Here is a 23,121-nt window from a genome sequence, read left to right on the forward strand (position 1 = left end):
TTATTTATACAGTCAAAACCGTTTACGACGACATCGTTTAGACTTTAGAACAACATACCGGTTATATTGACCAAAAATATTGTATTAGGTAGTTAATAACGTCATCGGTTTTTACGACCAAATATGAGTAGTCCCGTCGATGTCGTTATAACAGATTTTGACTGCATTTATAACATTCTATTTAAAAAAACTTTGCGCAAATAAAATATAAATGTTGAACGCAATAGAATTAGAATAAGCATACATAGTTTTCAGATATAATGTTTTTAATCAAACTTAATTATAAATATAAAAATCTTATACGCTTATAATTTTAAATTACTATGTATAAATTTTTCTACCCTCGTTTTTGAGTACTTAAATGGAAAATATATGGGATTTTGGAATTTACCCGCAATTAATATTGTTTTTCTACGCACTTTGTGACTTAGCGTTCAATTCCCGTCTAAATATTTTTTTTGTGGGTAGACAAAAGTTGAAATTTCTTAAAAATAAATTTTTGGAACAAATAATACGAGACTAGCAATTTCGTTAAATTAATCTTTCTTCATTTTCTCTTTTATTACAAATATACTTATATATTTTTTTTATCGTAAATTTATAATTTTATTTATTCACTAATTGAGGCGAATTTAAACTCTAAATTTTTACAGCATGTTATGTATGATAATATATTTTTGAAATTTTGGTAAGAGTTCAAACTTAGGGCTAAGTATGTCTGGCAGCGTTCAAGTATTACGTAACGTATTTTGGGAGGGGGGGGGCGGTCCTTTTGTGAAACGTTACAATGCGGGGCGGGGATTAAATTTTATTTATTAGATATTGTTAAAAAAAAATTCGACTTCCACCACATAATAGTAACTAAAGAGTCACTAGGTGGTCACGAAACGTTTTACTGTACTTGGGTACTGAGTTAGCGAGTTCCATGGGGGGGGGGGTCAATAATCTCAAAAAATTGCGTTACGTAATACTTGAACGCTCCCTCTCTCGTATGTCAAAAACATTGGGTTAGACATACATGAGAATACTTCTAATTAATATATCTCCCAATAATCACAGCCGAATATTACCTTGCATTATATCATCATACATCTTTTGGGTCAACGGTACATACTTCCCAGTCTTCTGATCCAAAAAATATACAGGATCAGTTCCTAAACTAAACGCCTGTTCCACCAATTCCTTCTTCTTGAGCTTAAACGTCGCTGTTAATGGAGGTGCTGGTAGTATCCGTAGAAATAACGGTCTGGCGTAAGCTGGGAGGGATGTCTTGATGCCGGTCGCGAGAGATTCCAGGTCTAACTTCTTTTCTGGATCCGCTATTGCTGCCATACCTGCGCGGCCTTCGATGTTCGGTATCTGAAGATATAATAAATAATATCACCAGAAATTATATTTTGACTTTGACTTTGCATACGGGTACTCTCTTTCCTCAAACTCATATTGCCAGAAGGCTCGCAAATGCGTTACGGGCCTTTTAACAATAGGTAATTTCTTGAAGGACCCTAAGTCAAATTGGTTCGGAAATACTTCAGTGGGCACCTGGTTTCACATGGTGGTGCGCGTAAAACTGCCTGAAAAAACGCTCAGTTGTGGAACGACGGACGTCGTGTTAAGGGTGGAATTTCATATTATGCCTCGACGTCCGATGATGAAACTCAGCTGCAGGTATCTGAACTCCTCTGAACACTCGCCATGGTAAACGCGGTTTTACTATTGAGGCAAGCTGCTGTAAGGACTCGCTCCGTTACAGATTATTTTTGCGACCGTATTCGGTTCTAATTTTAAAACTCGCCACGGGTATATTTGCCGCGATATCGTAGGCTATACGATAGGGAGGACATCGTATCGTATCGTCGGATACTCGATGCTACCTGATTCGTAATGTTATTTTCTCACATATCTTACATATTTCATAATGGTTTGTCTGCTTAAACACGTGTTTGCGAGCAGAAATCCTAAATTGAGAAAGATACGTTACGGAAAGCCTGGTTGAGATGAACACAGGACAATTTCACAAACATGATGGGAAATTTATGCCTCCCAAAGAAAGTGAATGAAGAAGAGTGGGGGAGGCCTTTTAGACATAGAGATAATATTTATTATAAACAAAATCACACACACATAAACACACAAAATAACAATAATCAAAGAGAAAAAATAAAATGAGAGAATATCAAAAACAATAAAATAATTAAAAATTCCCTTTTCCCATTAGGTTCGTTTCAAGTGTGTAATGCGTGTGTGCTGTGGCTTTAATTGGCCCTGACTCAGCATTATGATGAGGAACAGAATAGTCCACAGCACTGGTCCTACTGCCAGAGACAACAGAAGTTAGTTTGCGCCTCAGTCGCAAAAAAAGAAAGAAAGATAATGTAATAAGCTAAGTACTTGTAGAAAAAAAAATTAAAGTAATGAAGTCTTGTGTATAGTAAATTTAATAAAAAACTTTTCTACTTGGCAAGTGGATGAGGAGGGAGGTAAATTCTCTATTAGCCGCATTAAAAATGATTAAATTGAAATAGTGGTACACTTACAGAAACTCCATAAACAACGGCGTCTTTCAGCCCGATTAAGTTACTGATCACCCCTTCCACTTCAGCTGTAGATACATTTTCCCCTCGCCATCTTAAAACAGTCAAAAATAATCAGTATCAGTGCGATATTTTTATATCAAACTAGCCGTTTCGCGCCCGCTTTGCTGGACGAATTAAAATAAATTTTATGTTTCATTATTTTATTTTTTTTTCATATTTTTATTATTCTTCTTTTTAACTTCCCGCTAAGAAAATTGAAATATTACGAAAATCGAGTTTTTAACAGATGTTGACGTTTTGCGGTTCTAGGAAGCCTCTTTTGTTTTATTAGCGGGAAAAATTTTCATAAAAGTAAAACAGAAATAAAAAAATGAAGGAACGTTGGAATTAAAAAAATAAATAGCCATAAACCATCTAGGAAAAATTTCGCATCGAATGGTGGTAGTTTCATGTCGACACGATCAGTGGTTTAAGCGTGAAAGAGCCTCAAACGAACACCATTTTCTTTTTATATATATAAGAAGCAGACCGGCCAAGCGATACTGTGGCTAAGGTTTTTGTTATATTACATAGTAGTAAACTATTCAAGGGAAACGGTAGGAGAACTTATGTGAAAGGTAGCTTATGTGAAACGTTGGTACTTTTAACACAGCGCCATCTGTTAGTATTCTATCAAATAATAAACAAATATTTGCAATAAAATAATATTGCGGATATAAATTGAGATGTAAGCTATCCTATCTTTTAAGTTGGATCAAACTACACACGGTGTGCAAATTTGATTTATATCGGTTCGGTAGTTTAGGAGTCCATAGCGGACAAACAACGTGACACGTAATTTATATATATTAAGATAAAAGTAATATTAAAATTCAGTGGTGCTACAACCCTATATGGGATTAAAGTTTTACCCTTCCCCTAGGAATATCTCGTCTCGTCTAGAAAATCCGTTTCTCGATCATTTTTATTATAGACAAATACAGCGAAACATACTTTTCTTGGCCGGTAGGAGCGTCGCTGTCATGGATATTACTATTGCCAGTAAATAAAAATTTACCATCATAAGGAGAATAATTTGAAGTCATCCAGGCATACTTAATAATTTATTGAAATGCCTAAATAAAACTATGTATACTAGTATCTAGTAAATACAGTTCTAGGCTTAAATAAATGTGACACAAACTTTTTTTTTTATGGCTCTGGCACTGTTTGTGCATTAGCCAGCGTCAAGTATAAGATTGTTTTATAATTCGCACTTGTAATTGCCATCCTAGAACGTATTGCTACGTTCTAAACCTTCAGTCTCCTTTCTTAGGTAGCATACTCACTGCTTGCCTTAGAAATTCGACCGTGCCCTCCATGTACGGTTTAAGCACTCGCCCGGTACCGCACAACCCTCCCAAAGGCCGAGAACAAATTTAAATTATGACACAAACTTAGGAACAACTGATGTGATAGGTTTTGTTACCTATACTATTAATATAATTTCTTTTTAGATACCTTGCAATCAGAACCGTTCGAAAATAAAAAAATTATATTGTAATTAATAATTCAAGGAATAATATAAATACATTTTAGATGGATTTTTATTAAATGTTGGTAGATACTTTTTTTTTATATGGCTCTGGCACGGTTTGTGCATTAGCCAGCGTCAAGTATAAGATTTTTATAATTCGTGCTTTTTGCCTTAGAAATTCGACCATGTCCTCCATGTACGGTTTAGGCACTCGCCCGGTACCGCACAACCCTCCCAAAGGCCGAGAACAAATTTAAATTAAAACTTGCCCTCGAACCGGGAATCGAACCCGGTACCCCTCACCTAGCTGCCACTTAATGAGACCGCTAGGCTATGAGACCCCTGGTAGATATTAAAATCATTTATTGTACGCACCAAGAAACTGTCAATGTCAGTCTGACATTTCAAAATGGCGACGGTTTAAGCCGCCGGCCAAGAAAAGTATGTGGCACTGTAGGTGATCTGCCTTTGATACGCTGACACATGTCATGTCATGTGTTTGAGATATGCCTGTTTCCTCACAATATTTTATAATAGAAGTATGTGGTGCACACAGAAATAAAATGTATGCAATTAAAAAACTTACCTAAAAGTATCTCCAGTCCGATCCTTAAAATAAAAGTATCCGAAATGGTCCATCACAAGAATATCTCCTGTGTTAAAGTAACAGTCTCCTTTCACTCTTACATCTCTTACCATCTTCTTCTCAGACGCGGTCTTGTCCGCGTAGCCAGCGAATGTTAGTATCGCTTTTTTAGGCTCTATTTTTCCTAAGAGTAGACCTATAAAGAACCGAAAGTTAAAGACATTATTTTTGTAAACATAGGATGTTTACAGCCTAGTTAGCCTTTTTGCGAATATTGTTTTACCGGGACTTGGAACATCAAAATTTTGTCTGATTTTATATCGATCTGTGTGTACGTACTATAGTCCTTTTCACGAAAGAAGTCCCCCAGACGCGGCGCTGCAATCGCATGACGTAATGTTGCCATTTATGAGTAAAAAATTTACCTATTTTATTTACATTTAGCAGATGTAATTTATCAAGTAGTATTATTTTCTGCATACTTCGATGAAACAATATTTCTGTTATGTAAAAAGTATATATGTATTTATTTACTTATATTAGCGGTGTTCTACCTACTTACAGGGAAAAGTTGAGAAAATAGGGTAAAGAAAAGCAATACAATTTTTTATTCAGAGTTTTATTGCATAATTGTTGGGTTACAATTTTTTTCGAAGTACACACCGCTGTTATACCTTCGTTTGTAATTCTTGTTACAGTTATTTCTGACACACCTGCAATTAAATTATGAACAATTAAAAATAATAATAACTTTAAGTTTATCATGCTTATGTAATATATGTTTTAATTTCAGTTACCTAGTTTCATCACGTTATGTATTTGTTCAATTTTGTCGCAAAAACGAATTTATATCATAAAAGTACCATCAATACAGCAAAAAAATATTAAATGGCAACTCTAAAAAGTACCTGTTATGGCGGCAATTCTCTTCCGAACATTGTTTAGTTGTATTTAAACACCTTGATTCTTATGTTCCGCTTCACAGAACTCTTTCACCTTTAATATCATTTCTCGAGCCGAACTTTTTACAACTTTTGGCATTGTAATCAATCTTTAAAATGCACTAAGCTAGTTAAAAATTCACAAAAATCTACCACAACAAACGAACTTGATAACATCGACGAATGACAACATTGCCGACCTGTCAAATTTAGTTCCAAAAATATCCGCGGGACTTCTTTCATGAAAAGCACTATACGTAGAAGTATTCCTCAACTAACTTACACAATAAAACACAGATTACAAACACCCAACAGAATATAATATAAGTGTGTGTACTTAGCGTATGGAAAAAATAACTAAAATGCAGTAGTGATTAACGATAAATATTAAAATTATTATTAGTAAATGCTATCACCGTCGTATATGAAATTGATTTAATAAAAACACCAAAATAATATTGATTTATTCACATTGTTTAATTGTACTGTTACGAAACACGTGTTCTAAATATAAAAATACTAGAATATACAACTTGAACATAGTTATTATCGATTTTCATGCCACCTAGAACTTTATTCTGTTAATTTTGTGTCACGGTGCGCGCGCATCGTAAAATTTAACTCTCATCAATTTTTCATAACGCGCCTAAAGAAGTATAACTTCAAAAATCGATGTATGATAATCAAAATTGAATTATAATATTTTTTTACCGCTATCTACTTCTTGAATCGATTTCGCTAATATTAGCATCATGGCAGGCAGAAATTCAGTTCATTATTTTTTTTTTTTGGTTTTTACTAAAAAAATAACCTTCAAAATGTTTGTAATATTTTTTGTTCGTTCATCTAATCTCACATTAAAAATCAAGCTATAATACCAACCGGGTTCATGAGGTCCACACGTGATACAACTTCCGCTCTCATTTCTCAGTATTTCACCCGTAATTTCATCGCACCTAAAAGTTATAAATAAATTGTGAAACAAATGAAACTTCATGTAACGTCATTCGATCGTCAACTCCCTAAAACGACATTACTCCATTTGTACTATAAACAAAGTTGTCAATGTCATGGTGTCAATTTTTTTTATGTAAACGGGCAGGAGGCTCACCTGATGTTAAGTGATACCGCCGCCCATGGACACTCACACTGCCAGAAGGCTCGCAAGTGCATTGCCGGCCTTTCAAGAATTCTTAATAAATTATTCGTATAATTGTTCTTACGCGGTGTAATGAACACCTTGGGACACTTTAGTATAAATTACTTAGAATTTAGATATAATCTAGACTTGTAAGAACGTGCACCTTGTAATTAAAGTATAAGTTTTAATTGAACTAAAGTAGTTTATTGAACTTTTTGGAGATTATTAACACCCCCCAAACCCCCCCCCCCCCCATGTAACGCGCTGTAACGTTTATGTACCCAAGTATAGTAAAACGTTTCGTGACCACCAGTCACTAAGTGGACTTTATACCTAAAAGTTACCATTATGTGGTGTAAAGTACTGGAAAGTCGAAAATAATATTAACAATAACGCGTAATTCAATCCCCGTCCCGTATCGTAACGTTTTACAAAAGGACCCCCCCTCCAAATTCGTTACGTAATAGAACACTATTTTGACCGGATTGAAGTTATGTATTATTATAAATTTACAACTATTTAACATAATTTTAAATTTATCCGACGTTTCGCGTGCTTTACAGCGTGCGTGGTCACGGTGACTGAAGACAAAAGATGTTGAATGTCAAAAAGTATCACAGCTGCAGAGAAAGTTGCATTATCTGTATTTATTTCCCCGGAGTTGGTATCGACTAAAAGATGGAGGGTTTTGCCAAAAATGGCTCACGGTGTCCTCTATTTTCGCCAAAACCCTCCATCTTTTAGTCGATACCAACTATACACTATACAATTTTCTTTTCTTTAGCACTAAGTAGCACTTCTATATGACAGAAAGATGTTGACATACACACCCAAGTCTCCGTGACTCTTAAATTTTAGATTCAAAATTAAATTAACTTACTTGACTAATGTTAATGGATAAATTGATGAAACCGTGCGACTCAGAAATCCAATGGCTCCAACCTTTGAGTCCAAATTCACTGAAAATTAAAGATATAATAATAAAAAAAACAATAAAAAATAATAAAAACTTTATTAATGACAGAAGGGTTTGTGACAGATACCATAAATCGCTAGTCCCCACACTAGGGAGGCCCTGTGTTGTGGGTTACTAGAAAAACTTAACTTAACTATATGTTACTTGTAATTACAACTTGTTGTGATTTAAAAAAAATCAATGGCGCAACCTTTTAGGTCTGGGCCTCAAATTTCTGGTACATGATAATTTGTCAATCCAATAGGCAAGTAGGTGATCAGCATTTTGGTCGTCGACTTTTTGGATCTTTTTGAATCCAATAGGCAAGTCGGTTTCCTCACGATGTTTTCCTTCACATACATTACTATTGGGCCGGAAAAATCTAATTAATACACACAAATTTCATCGATTTCCAGCCGTTTAGGAGGAGTTTAATAACAAACACATGCACATAAGATTTATAAATACTCTCTTTATTCTGTCAAATAGCCCGTTAAATTGTGTCTTATAAAATCAAAGGATTTTTCTCCTGCGAGAACTGTTTGTAATCTAACATATATCTAATATATAAAATTCTCGTGTCACTATGTTCATTCCCATACTCCTCCGAAACGGCTCGACCGATTCTCATGAAATTTTTTATGCATATTCAGTAAGTCTGAGAATCGGCTACTATCTATATTTCAAACTCCTAAATGTTAAGTATGGACCACACCTAATTTTTTTTTTTATGATGCAGCATACAAATATACATACAACCCCTAATTTTCACTCCTCTACGATCAACCCCTATTTTTTATTATTGTAGATAGTTATTTTTATTGAACTAAAAAAATTATTCCTAGAAATAATATACATGACAAAACAAACGTTTGCCGGTTAAGCTAGTTAATTACTACTAGTTATATATAAATTTCTCGTGTTACAATGTTCATTCCCATACTCCTCCGAAACGGCTCGTCAGTAAGTCTGAGAGTCGGCTACTATCTGTCTTTCAAACCTTTAAGTGATAAGGGGTGTTCACCCTTACATTTTATTTTATTTTTTTGTGATACAGCATACAAAAATACATACAACCTTTAATTTTCACCCCTCTACGATCAGCCCCTATTTTATATTTGTTAATTTAAAACTTACGACTTGAACTTGAAGAAAAATACACAGAAAAACATAAAAAGTTTTCATTCCAGAAAACCGAACAGTCTCTGGGGTCGCATAGCAATATGTTCCATGTTGGTATGTACTAAAAAGGTAGGCTAAGTAAAATCACATAAAGAGAAACGAAGTTTGCGGGGCAGTTAGTAGCATATAAAGATTTGTAAACTATATATATATACAGGGTGGCCAAAAAGTCGTGGATCAAACGAAAGATACAGGATGTAGATATTTTCGAATTTTAAGAAGACTTAGTAAAAAAAAGTCAATTTTCATATAAATACCAAAATAAATCAAGAGTTGACCTTAGAGACCTCCCGTAGAACAATTTTTTGCCGCTAATGATCTCATCTATCCCCTATTTGCGTTTGATCCACGACTTTTTGGCCACCCTGTATATATATATATATATTGTAGGTAGCTTAACATAACCTTTCTTACCAAGATTGCTGTTCCCCTCAGTAGCGCCGTAGAACTCCAGTACGCGTTCAATATTGAATCTCTCGACGAACTCTTCCCATATTTGGGGCCGGAGCCCATTTCCAATCAACACCTTCGCAGTATGAGCTGTGTCATACGCTGACGGTGGTACAGTGAGGAGGTAACGGCATATTTCACCAATATATTGCGCGGCCTGAAAATGTTTAATACTTATGTGTTATAATCGTTTATTCGCAAAGAAAGCCGTACAGTCAGTTTGATTGATTATAAAAACACCGCACTCTTCTTTAATAAAATCCCAGAGGCTCTTTTATCTCTGCCTTTTAATAAATTTAAGAAATGTATTAAAGAAAAGCTGTGTAAAAAGGCTTACTATAAAGTTAACATTATCTAGTTGATGAAAGGGCCTGGGACTAGTGCTGGACAGGCTACTTCTAATTAATTTGCGATATTTGTTTTAAAATAAGTATTGTTTGATGATTTGCTATTTTAAAAGAGTACCGAGAGTTTTAACGCCGGCTTTTTCTCTCGGCCTACACCCTCTGTCTTCTTTGCCGATGAGTAGGGATGTCTATTGTCTACCAATTCAAATTTAATGAGGTGGAATAATCAATAAGTGTCCTGTGTCTTATGTTCAATAATAAACATATTTTATTTTTATATTTTATGTAAGACATATCAACTTTTACAATGCAGTCTAAATACTGTAGTGCCTTATTTGTTGCCATCAGCCATGGTAATTTTCTTGAAAAACGCTAATGGATCATTAGTCCACGTTGAACGAGAAAAACACCATTTCTAAGGCTGTAAAAATACCTTGAAAAACTTATACTAATCTTAAATCAAAACAATACCGCGATTCAAGGTTCCACAGGCGACATCTATTGGTTGAACATAAACCTTTTATTATTTAAACACACGTTTTACAAAGTTAAATAGTCATTAACAAACTTATTTCGGGCAATATTATTCGTCAAAAGCATTACCGTGCATTTATAATTCGCCACATCCTTCCAATAGTTACTAGCGGAGAACTTCCTCCTCAGTACCACGGTGCAACCCAAAACGATACATTGACCGGCGCCGAGAACGCCGCCCGCTGTGTGATGTAGTGGTAGGGGGTCGTAGACAATATCAGACGAAGAGAGCTGCGCTGAGTTATGCACTCCTAGTGGTATTAGGAGGTATCTGTAGGAGATTATGACTTGTGAACTTTACTTATAAACGTCAATTAAATAAAGACCTGCAGCAATGTGAGTTGTCCATGGGCGGTATCACTTAATCATGTGTGCTTTTGCCCATTTGCCCGCTGTTATTAAAAAAAACTAATAACTACTCTAAATGTTCTCTAGAAACTAACTTATAAACGTAAATTAAATAAATAATGCCCTCCGGCAATGGGAGCACTTAATCAGATGAGCCTCCTGCCCGTTTGCCCCCTGTTATTAAAAAAAGTTATAATTACTCTAAATGTAATGTACCAGTAATGTAATGGTACCAATGTAGTAATGGTAATGTAAAGTAATGGTAATGGTGTCCATGGGAGCACTTAATAAGGTGAGCCTCCTGCCCGTTTGCCCCCTGTTATTGAAAAAAGTTATAATTACTCTAAATGTAATGTACCAGTAATGTAATAGTACCAATGTAGTAATGGTAATGTACTACCAAGTTGTGCCGTAGAAAACTTAGTGTTTTAACATGGACTTTGTACATTATAAATAAATTTTCATTGGGTTAATTGGCATCAAGCAATCAATCTGTAAGGTAAATAGGATTCTAGGCTTCTCATTACTCTTACCGCCGTAAAATCATTAATCGATTGGTTCATTAACCTTATTTTGCCGTTATTTCTATTAAAGATAATTTGTACAATGCGCATATGCCGCTCTCTTGCCTCTGTCAATTTTCCTGCCAACAGGCATCGCTAGAGAAGACGGCATGCGGCCGTATGGGATATTTTTGTTCCCTTGAAGGATAGGACGGGCTTTGGTATAGGATGCTACTTATGTGGACACATTAGCCCCGTCACAACTCCCCCAGCTTTTGCGGCCGCAGAGCAGGTAGAAAATAAACGGTTTTATTTGTTTACATAGGACTACAGGCTCTTGGGCGGTGGGGTTCAAGTGCACGGGTGCTAATTAAAGATTTAAGTTAGTGCCTGGTTAGAACCCCATAGCTGGTGCTTTCCTCGCTCAATAAGTATCGCAATACAGCGAGGAATGCTGCCAGCGTTAAAGGTACACTGCCACAGGGACCAAGCTTTTTAAATTTGTTTCTATTTATCTTTTAATTATTATTACTATTATTATGTAGGTTAAGAATATGGTAAATACTGTATATTTGTGTGTTTTAAACAATTTTTTTAAATCTACACTATTTATTGCGCACCGTATAATTAGGATGTCCCGAATTAAAAACATAGTAGGTAATTATTAACTGTATCACGTACAGCGGAGGAAAAACGAGCAGTTAGCTCACCTCATGTTAAGTAATCCCGCCACCCATGGCCACACATTGCTAGAAGGTTAACGCATTGCCCGCCTTTGGGCAAACAAATCTTCTGAAATAAAAATCCAGCGTTTTTTACCTTATGTTCGTAATGATGGCTGCCTTCGGGAACCCGGTAGTACCACTCGTGTAGATGTATAGCAATGTATCCCTGGGTTTGGCTGGTTCAGGGTCTGAGTAGGACTCGGAAGACATTTCAGTCAGCTCAGTAGATAGAGGAATTGTGTCCTGGAGTATTGGAGCAGACTCTTCGCCTGGCGGGTTGAATTGGAATAACGGTATGTCTGGTATTTCGTTCTGGATAGATTTTATAGCTGAAAAGAAATATAATCGAGGCTATTAATTACTAGTATATCAGTATTGGCCTGGTGGCTTCAGCTTGCGACTCTCATCCTTGAGGTTCGATCCCCGGCTGTGCATCAATGGAATTTCTTTCTATGTGCACATTTAACATTTGCTCGAACGGTGAAGGAAAACATCGTAAGGAAACCGGCTTGCCTTAGACCCAAGTCAACGGCAAGTCAAGGCACAGAAGAATCACCTTCCTCCGTCGGTTCTAACACAAAAAAAGTCGACAGCGTGTGTCAGGCACAGGAGGCTGATCACCTACTTGTCTATTAGATTGAAAAATTATCATGAAATAGATTCAGAAATCTGAGGCCAAGACCTAAAGAGGTTATAGCGCCTCTGATTTACTTATTTTTATTAATTACTACTACTATACTAGTACAGTAGTGTTGGCCTAGTGGCTTCAAGGTGCGACTCTCATCCATCATCAAAGTCGTAGGTTCGATCTCCGGCTGTGCAGCAATTGACTTTGAAGGTCTGGTGAAGGAAAACCTCGGGAGGAAAACTGGCTTGCCTTAGACCCAAAAAGTCGACAGCGTATGTTATCGTGTCGTTACTATTACCATCGTTACGATTACAGAACAAGCAAGAAGAGACTACGGCCTTGTCTCTCCACTTCAATCCTACTCCCGGCTTACCTTCAGTCATCTCAGCACCGAAGATCACAGCCTTACAACCAGCGATCCGCAAACAGTAGATCAGCTGAGATCCCCTCAAGTTGGTGTTCACCAATGCAGTTGTAACTCTCAGTTTCGCCAGACCGATCCAGAGAAAGACATATTCTGGTTGTGTCTCCATAAACAGGGCGATCACTTCACCACGCTTGAACCCTTGGCGTTTGAAGTACCATGCTATTCGGTTGCTAAGTTCATCACCCTGTGAATAATCATCTATATTAGTACTAGCCGTTTCGCGCCCGCTTTGCTGGACGAATTAAAATAAATTTTATGTTTCATTATTTTATTTTTTTTCATATTTTTATTATTCTTCTTTTTAACTTCCCGCTAAGAAAATTGAAATATTTCGAAAATCGAGTTTTTAACAGATGTTGACGTTTAGAGGTTCTAGGAAGCCTCCCCGAATGTTTCCGCGGTGAAGTCCGTATGGATAAATTTTCATAAAAGTAAAACAGCAATAAAAAAATGAAGGAACGTTGGAATTTAATAAATAAATAGCCATAAACCATCTAGGTGGTATTTCGCATCGAATGGTGGTAGTTTCATGTCGATACGATCAGTGGTTTAGGCGTGATTGAGCCTCAAACGAAGACCATTTTCATTATATATATATAGATAAATAGATTTGGCTTAGTGCCTTGCGCATGCGACCCCAGCTGTGTACTAATGGACCTTTCTTACTATGTGATCAAAACATCGTGAGGAAACCGGGATTCATTAGAAGTGTGTCAAAAAACATGTCACGAAACCAGTGGCGTAACTATACCATCTGAGGCCCGTGGCAAATTCTTTTCATGGGGCCCTATCAGTAAAAATGGTGACGTTGTACTCAGTTTAATTTTAATAAACGTTGAGATTTTTTGTATATGTCCCACTAATGGCCTCTCCTCTCTTAGGCGAGAGGGAATGGTCTGTAGTCCCCACACTAGTCCATTGCGTATTGGAGACTTCACATTCATCCATAGAACATAATATCTCTTGGGCAGGGGCCCTCTTGGGTCGGGGGCCCGTGGCATTTTGCCAGCCCTACCACCCTATTGTTACGCCACTGCACAAAACAGATATCTAAGGCCAAGTTATAATACCTCTGGTTATTTATATACAGTTAATAGGTATGCATATATGTAATGTTAGCATTGTTGGCTTAGTGGCTTCAACACGCGACTCTCATCCCTGAGGTCGTATGTACGATCCCCGGCTGTGGGACCCGGGTGTTCACCAATGGACTTTCTTTCTGTTTGAACATTCGCTCGAACGTTGAAGGAAAGCATCGTAAGGAAACCGGCTTGCGTTAAACCCAAGTCAACGGCAAGTCAAGGCACAGATGAATCACCTACTTGCCTATTAGATTGACAAATGATCATGAAACAGATACAGAAATCTGAGGCCCATGCCTCAGATTATAGATAGATAGCTATGGACCTAAAAAGATTGTAACGCCACTGATGTTTTTATATACCAATATAAGATACCAATCCCTAAGTAAGCTTAGTCAAAAGCTTACTTGAATGCAGTAGAAGATGCAGAGAGAACTAACATCTGTACGCAACGCCAAGGGATCAAGCTGGATCAAGACGGCGGGAAACTTTATGTGACCCGCCTGCTCCTGCTGTTCTGATCTTTATATAATACTTCAGGTTTAAGTTTTCGGTCTACCTCTCTTACCTCTCTAAACGTCAAAGATCTGTCAGCCATGATAAATGCCGGTTTGTCTGGCGTCATCTTGGCTACTTCCTCCCACCTGGTAACCACAGTTGTGCCATTGCGCTCCCATAGCCAAATACGAAACATCGTGGCTAAGAGAACTCGGAGACCTCTGGAAGTCAAAGCCAAAAATCATTTATTCATGTAGGTAACACAATGTACACTTATGAACGGCAAAAAAGTATAAGTAATATACATTAAATGCTTCTAATTTTATATTGCTTACTGCCAGTTCTCAAATCAAGGGCGTAGAACGGAAGAGAAGAACTGGCAATAAACTTATCCTATTGATTGAAAAATTAATCCTATTGGTTGAAAAAATATTACTTTCGTGAATTTCAATTGTTTTTGTGAAAAAGAAAAATACTCGTAAAAGCGCTGTTGATAGAAGCTTAAGAAATTAGTTTTTAGTCGATACCAACTCCGGGGAAATAAATACAGATAATACAACTTTTTCTACAGCTGTGATACTTTTTGACATTCAACACCTTTTGTCAGTCACCGTGACCACGCACGCTGTAAAGCACGCGAAACATCGGTTAAATTTAAAATTATGTAAAAATAATTGTTAATACATAACTTCAATCCGGTAAAAAATTTTTAATTAAATGTGTAAAAGTTATGTCAATAAAAGACTACTATTAAGAAATCTACTATATAATAATAATTTATACTAATATTATAAAGAGGAAAGGTTTGATTTTTTGTTTGTTTGAAATGAATAGGCTCCGAAACTACTGGACCGATTTCAAAAATTGGCAAGCTACGCTTGGCCGAGTCTACTAGTTATTTATAAAAACAACTTTTATTTAAATTTCTCTCAGTTTATATAAAAATAAACATAGAACCCATGCCACGTGTGTGGCATGGGTTCTATACCCATGCCACACCACTTCTTAGCCACGGAAGCATCAGCCAGTTAATAATTACAGATTAAATTTCACGTAACAGATACTTCACCGCAGTTTACCTTATAAACCACTAAGGTTAAACCATACTGTCGACATTTACTAGTCATTGGCGTAACTTTACTATCTGGGGCCCGTGGCAAATCTTTTGATTGGGCCCTATCAGTAAAAATCGTCCCTACTCAGTTTCATTTTAAAAAACTTCGAGAATTTTCTATGTCCCACTAATGGCCATAGGCCTCTTCTCATAAGCGAGAGGTAATCTGTAGCGTGCGGAACGCTAGCCTAATACGTATTGGATACTTCACATTCGTCTATACAACATAATATCTCTTGGGCCAATTCGAACTACTACTATACTAACACTAATACTTATATTAAGAAATGTTAACTAACCAATTTATGTATATTTATTAATAAAGCTCTGATTAATAAATAAATAGCACGTAATCATTTGATATATAAATCCGTTTCTATTTCGATAAATCTATATCAATTTGAGGCAAATTAAAGGATAAAAGATTTCGTATTCATCTAGCGTTACTCCGTGAGGGGACGCTTGACAAATAAAATGTGACCTTGTTCTAGGACAGGGACCTTAGCCATTCTAAAATTTGTATGTCCCCCCCCCCCCCTCCTATTGAAATATTTTTTATAGAAATACATAATTGAATGGTTCACTTAAGAAACATAAATGATAATAAATTACTGAGCTGTACTGAGCTGTATAATAAACTACCCAAAGATATAAAAAATATTACCTACTTCTATCAATTCATTCAAATCGAAGCTAAGTGAATATGTTAGACAAAATTATTAATTTTAATTAATTACTTTTAATCCATATTTCTTTGGTTACTTTTATTTTTAAGTTTATTGCTTGTACGTCTATATTTTATTGTGATTATTTTAAGAACGACTACAATGTTATGTTAATCTAAGGTATTATTCTCATGTAAGTGATATTTTTTTTGTCTTTTTGAGAAATAAAGTCTTTAAACCTAAATGATTGGCTTTAGGAATAAATCACTAAGAAATTAAAAACAAAGTTAAATTCCAATTCCAAATTTTTTTTTAATAGCCCCCCTTAACAATAGAATTGCCATGTAGGGCCCACTTTGGGAAACACTGTTCCAAGACATAAAACTCCACATTTTCGTAATGGTTTGTACAAATTATAAAATAGTTTGTCGAAAATCGCGCTTATTTTGGTCTGACTTCTTTCATCGAACCCCGAACTTCTATGTTAGCCTTATCGCACAACAATGGCTATTAATAAAACACAATTAACCTTGTCAATCGAGTCTCAAAGGGAAACTTTGAAGCATTACGAAACTAATTACTATGCATACATTGTAACTGATTGGTGAAATATATAATTCTGTATGTATACTTGTTCTATTAATGTATTATTGAAATAGATACAAAACAACCAATGGTATTTGCCTTCTCTACTATTTATGCCTACAAAACTGTAACAAGAATGATTTTTGTGTTTAAAACATGTTTGCAAACATTTTCTAACATAAAAACATTTACTAACAAATGTTGTCAATTATTACTTTTTGTTAGGAAATGTTACATGTTATAAGTGCTCCTACACTTATAGAAAATGTTTACTTATGTATACTAACATTTTATAACATTTAAATCTGGTATTGGCTCGCAGTTTGGTTTACGTTCTAAAGGCGTCTACACGAAAATGGAAGAGGATTTGCTCATTGGAATCAATTTTGTTATAATTTGTCAACTTGTTACTAAACATTTTCTAACATGAAAACATTTTTTAACATTTGTGATTAAATGTTTGCTAACAAATGTTTACTAACGTTACCAAACATTTTCATAAGAGGTTTTTAAAGTCGAAATATTTATAGCAAAAATCGTATTATTCGTCGACTGTCCCTGTTCCACCAATCTCCTAAAGATTGCTGCTCCCCCGGTATTTCTAGCTACTACGTTACGTCACATAGCCCCCTAACAAATACCAAGGTTGTAAAAATTCCATCGCCGGACGTTATTCATTATACCAGGATCGTAGCAAGCAAGAGGTGTTGGGTCTATTGAATGATTGCTCTATTAGGAACAACCTTTGATCGGACGATTTTTGTCCCAACACATATTTTTAGATAGATGGCCATAATTTTATAGATTATTAAAAAAATGTATATTATGTATAATTCTTTAATATTTTATTTTTCGAAAATAAATAATAAAAACATTTTTAAAATACCGATGATTTTACGTACCTACTTGAACAAACACGAATTATCTGCGTAATTCGCCTGTTTCGTGTTTTAGCTAACTATAATAGTAATAATAAATAAGTGTAATAAACCAAATATTAAAAAACAAAAATAACTATGTATAATAAAACTTTAAATAAAACAAATTTTCAAAAATTTCACGTTCCACCTACCTTAATTACCAAGGAGGATTTGAAGAAATATTGTTAAAAAGCGTTTATAAATTAAAAATGAATTTAGTTTTTTCTTTAAATATTAATTAAGTTATCCGTAAGTTTAATGTAGTTTCAGTTTTTTTCGTATATTTTGTTATATTAAATGAAATAATATGAATATTCTATACGAAGAAAGAACTTAAGTAATGATTAGTGAATTAGGTACATTAATTTTTTATTTATTTAACTTCCAAAATTTTTTTATTTTTAATTAAATACGGAAAACGGTTAAAAACTTCGTGTGCATTCAACGAAGGGGACTTTGGACTGCACAGTACCAGGACACAATGAGCTGTTAGAGATGTGACACTCTTGAACTTTGCACCAAGTAGTATAGAAAGATAACGCTTTCTCATGTTACATTTTTAAACTATGGTATAGTTGTGAACGAACCATAGAGTAAGACCCAAAAACGACAGTTACACATTTTTGTATGACTGACCATTTTATACAATTTGATTTTTCGTAGCATACAACATCGATTTCAGCTTTAAGGAACTTTAAGGAATATAAACAAACTGCATAAAAATGTAAATTTTTACTTACAAAACACACACACACATTCTTATGTTTAGTTTTTGAAGCTTCAGGTATAGTCATAATAAGCTTCATTTCATGTATAATAGTGTTGAAGAGGTCGAAAGTTTTGATTGTTTTTATTATACCAGTTCCTCATAAAGAAGAAGTAGAAGATGTATAGTGTAATTTAGGTATTTGAAATTGTGAAATAAATTTTGTTAAATGTAATTAAAATTGTTGTGTATCAAATTATAAATCTATTATATAATGAAAAAAATCTTTCAAATTTTTGCTGATTAAATTAAATTTTACCCATATAAATTGTCCGGTTTTGATTTTTTGCTGGCAATTTTAAGTAGCTCTGTCAATGTCTAGTGATGTTATGGATTCAAATTAAAAGTTATCCTGCCTGAGCAAAAACGAGTTTATTAATATCACGTGACATTTTTTAAAACTTAAGTTTTAATATCTGAAATGGGTACAGAAAATATCAGATATTTAGAATCTGAAGAGTTTTTTTTATTGTTGATATTTTTAATTACATTTACTTGTGTATTATGTAAAAAAACATACTTACTTATTAAAAATGAGTGCAACATAGACAAAAAATATTTGTCTATTTTTTATCTATGTGTTTCTTTGTCTTCCACAGATAGAGCGAAACAGTTGTTATGAGTTGAAGGTCAAACGAAATATTTACGCAGATAATGTTATCAATAGATCATTCGATAACAAATGTAAATAAAAATAATGCGGCCCTTATCAGTTATAAGTTGGCACGGTCACATTATGCAAAAAGTTTTATTAGTATCAGCCTTTACTGGCGATAAAAAGACTTAGACCAGGAATCTTATGACCTAGACTTAGTACTAAACAATACGGCACTCAGGTATAGTTGAGATTTATTGAAATGTTCACAAAATTCTAACCAGTTAAAAAGTAAACAATCGTATCCGATTATTCTGAATTTCTTATGATTGAAGTTTTTCGTTTAATTTTTGTAATTTTAATTGTTTTGTTTATTATTTGTATTATATCTTCGTGTATGTCATGTTTATCTAAGTGCTTGTCACATTAAAAACTGTATATTGTGGTTCTTTTACCAATGTATGTGCAGCGTTGTCGTTCTTCACTGATGTCTAGTATAAATGAATTTGCAAGGATGTTAAATTTATTGACTCATTTTACCTTAATTTCAGTGGCGTAACAATAGGGGGCGTGCCTTGGGACACTAAACTATAATAATTGTATACTAAATTTGAAGCATAAGCCGTTCATAATAAACGACTCAAATATAAGTCTTTCCTCCAACTTCGATTTTATTCCCTTTGGAGGAGAGACTCTTGGGCCGTGGGGTTCAAGTGCACAGGCGCTAATTAAAGATTTAAGTTGATGCCTGGTTAGTACCGTTTACCCCATAGCTGGGGCTTTCCTTGCTCAATAAGTATAGCAATGCAGCGAGGAAATGCTGCCAGCGTTAAATGTACACTGTCACAGGGACCAAACTTTTTAATTTTTTTACATTTTCTTTTTAATATATATATTATATATATAAACTACATAATAAGGTTAAGAAAATTTTAAATAACAGTTGATTGTAATGATTACTAATAAAACAATTGAAGCATCTATGTCTGCTAAAAGTGCCTTAGAGTTTTGATGATCAGTCAGTGAGCGAGAGTAAAAATTAAGTTACTTTAACTAGTTATAATTCCTAAACTAGTGGTTCAATTTAAATGAAATTTGACCACCGTGTTACAATGCTTGGTTAGTATAGGGTTCATGCACAATAAAGTCATAGGGAGGTCGAAAATATCCTGAACTGTTTCGAGAAGAAATAGAAGGATTACTTTTTACTCTTATTAAAACCATATTTTTACAGATTACTGTCCAATAACAATATATTTTTCAAACCTTATTAACAACATACGGGTTGATAACTGCCAATAGAGTTTTTTTATTGTTTTATACAGGGCCAGTTTTAGATGATTCAGAGGCCCCTTGGCCCCAAGGTATTTTGCAAATAAAATGAACCATTTTGAGTCAAGATTTTCAATCAAATATTTAGTGTGAAACATAGTATAACAATATACAGATCAATGATTTTTGTTAATATTTCAGAACGATATAATCAATCATGTTTGTACAAAGGTAAAGGGTAAAGGTAAAAAAAAACTGTGAAAAAAAGAGTGTGTGTACTTATGTATCTACACGCGTTAGAAGTTATACTTCTTTGGAACAACATAGTCGGAAGCAACAGAAGCAATAATTGAAAATTAATTTGAAATAAATTATTTCTCAATTATTCCTCAAATCTATAAATGCACTCAAAACAGTTTATTCAAATCAGTTTTATCACTAATAGTCAATTTAGGTATATAGATATACTAATAAATAATAAATTATTATTAGTAAATAATATCACCGTCGTATATGAAATTGATTAAATAAAAACACCAAAATAATATTTATTTATTCACACTGTTTAATTGTACTGTTACGAAACACGTGTTCTAAATATAAAAATTTGCTTCAATTCGATATATAATGAAAAATACTAGAATATAGGTACCACTTGAACATAGTTATTATCGATTTTCATGCCACCTAGAACTAACTTAACGATGTAGAATTTAGGTGTCGGTGTGCGCGCGCATCGTAAAAATTGCACCGGTACTGTAGTCCCGATTGCCCTCCCCTAAATCCAGCCCTGGTTTTATACTTTTTTTTTTTTAATAAAACAGCTTTATTTTATAAACAATGTTACGGAAACCGCTATGTATCCACACTGTTGTAACATAGCACCAATGTGGTTTAAAAACATCTAAGAATCTTAGAACTGAAATTTGAGTAAATTCCGCGTGAATGGTTGGAGTCTCGTTACTAGGAGAACATAAAATGTAAGATCTATAGAATTATTTTCTAAGTAAAAAAAAAGAAAATAATTTATGGATTTTCGTCAATATTCCAAGCGAGGCAAAAACATTATAAGACTATAACAATGTTTTTGCCTTTTGCCATTGTATTTGTTTATTGTAATTAGGTTGTATAATTATTGTAAAAATATTATTAATTATTATAATATATAATAATTGTATAAGTTTTCATTGTTATTTATAATTTAAAAATTTTGTATGGTAATATGCAATTATTGTAGTTAGTATTTCATTTTACATTTTTAAAGGCCGCGCTTGTCTCCCTAATAATGAGTGTTGCCTGTTTTATATGTACCTCCTATATATATATTATGGAACAAAGTGATTCGTGCAGACTAATAGTTAGTACTCACAGTAGATCCCGAAAGAAAGTCTTCTTGCAGATATAAATCCATTGATATCTGTCTCCGCTTAACAAAAACACAGTCAGAATAACCACTAAACTAAGTAGTGCCGTATAATGTCGAACGACAAAACATAATGTGCAACAGAGAATAGCGGTTAGAGTCAGAATCAGCCCCTTGCGTCTCTCTGCTTCCTCAAAACGAACTTCTGGTTTTTCTGACATCCTAGTACTTTATGTAGCGATGCACATAGTTTGAGAATACTGAAATTTAAATTTTAAAGCACAGTTTGGTTACAAAGAAGTGTTGGATATTAATTATTCTTTTTTTTAACTTATAAACAGTGTTCTAAATTCAAAATAACTATTTTTATATGTTTACCAAGAGCTCATTTGACAGATGTTCTTTTACTACAGAAAACAATCAATGACATCTGGCAGAATGCTGTTATATTTTTAGAAATAATTCATTATTATAATAATTATTTATAAAAGCAGCCTGAAATATTATATATTTCTGGACTAATTCCTAATTAAGTAAATAAATAATTCCATATTAATTACAACAAACAAACACTTCAAATAAAAAAAATCTTCATAAAGTTTCATTCTTCAAATAGATGCACTGAAGATTAATAAAAAGTAGCCAATGCACTAAGTTCGTGTCTACTTTTTAATTTAAGCCAGTAAATTAATTCCTATCAAATAAAATAAACGATTTGAGTCCATAAAATAATATATAAAACACTTATTAACAATAATTAATGTAATAATAATCCTTACGGAAAATACGTAACGACGTCCACTTTATACAAAAACAAAACAAGATAAGGTCACCCGTTTACTAGCACTGATTGTGAGTAACTGCGAGGGGAGGAATGACCCAGAGTGATAGTGACGTGCCATAACGATAACGGTTATTATATCGAACCTGTTACGTTTAATTTGAACTGCCTTTGTGCGTATGTCGTGTCCAATAAATGACAGATATATGATGCATAATAAACAGAATATAAATGACCTTTGATTTTCACCATAGTTAAAAAGTGTGGCGCATATGTGTCCAGTAATCTAAAATGGCGCCAATGCATAAATTGCTATTATTCTAATGACATAATTGTAACATTACTAAATTTTATTTTTTGTTTGTTATCATTACTATTCATTTAATATGTAACGTGATTAAGTTAATGCAAATTGCGTCATCTATGTTTAGCATTATGTAACTTGAAACATTGGCGTCATCTGTTTTCAATTATTGGAGAAACTTCCACTCTGTTTCATTGACTGAGATTGAGTGTCCATGGGCGGAGATATGTTTGCTCCCTGCTTTGTTTACAAAAAAAAATATTTTTCATTTCACTTATAAAAAGGATTTCGTAGTCTCCTTCAGATTTGTCTGTATTTAATTTGAGATTTGAGCCTCATCCACGAAAGAAATATTA

At 34.2% G+C, this 23,121-nt stretch overlaps 1 protein-coding gene across 4 annotated transcripts; it reads right to left on the bottom strand.

Moving 5' to 3' along the window:
• Positions 1-119: 119 nt before the first annotated feature.
• LOC125059530 (long-chain fatty acid transport protein 1) lies at positions 120-22,559 on the bottom strand. 4 transcript variants are annotated; one of them, XR_007118683.1, is made up of 13 exons: positions 22,460-22,559; positions 21,687-21,940; positions 14,471-14,621; positions 12,767-13,004; positions 11,860-12,094; positions 10,259-10,460; positions 9,273-9,465; positions 7,602-7,680; positions 6,463-6,536; positions 4,640-4,835; positions 2,538-2,628; positions 1,002-1,359; positions 120-692 (listed from the first exon to the last, which is right to left on the bottom strand). XR_007118683.1 is itself a non-coding variant. In XM_047663983.1 (12 exons), the coding sequence occupies exons 2-12, from the start codon at positions 21,899-21,901 to the stop codon at positions 1,054-1,056; spliced, it is 1,980 nt and encodes a 659-aa protein (XP_047519939.1). In that variant the 5' UTR covers positions 21,902-21,940; positions 22,460-22,559; the 3' UTR covers positions 922-1,053. The 4 variants fall into 4 exon arrangements, 1 of the variants encoding a protein (XP_047519939.1); XR_007118682.1 differs by having other exon boundaries at positions 120-716; positions 994-1,359; XR_007118681.1 differs by having other exon boundaries at positions 120-718; positions 983-1,359.
• Positions 22,560-23,121: the final 562 nt, after the last annotated feature.

This window comes from Pieris napi, chromosome 20, assembly GCF_905475465.1.
Source record: "Pieris napi chromosome 20, ilPieNapi1.2, whole genome shotgun sequence".
NCBI lineage: Eukaryota > Metazoa > Arthropoda > Insecta > Lepidoptera > Pieridae > Pieris > Pieris napi.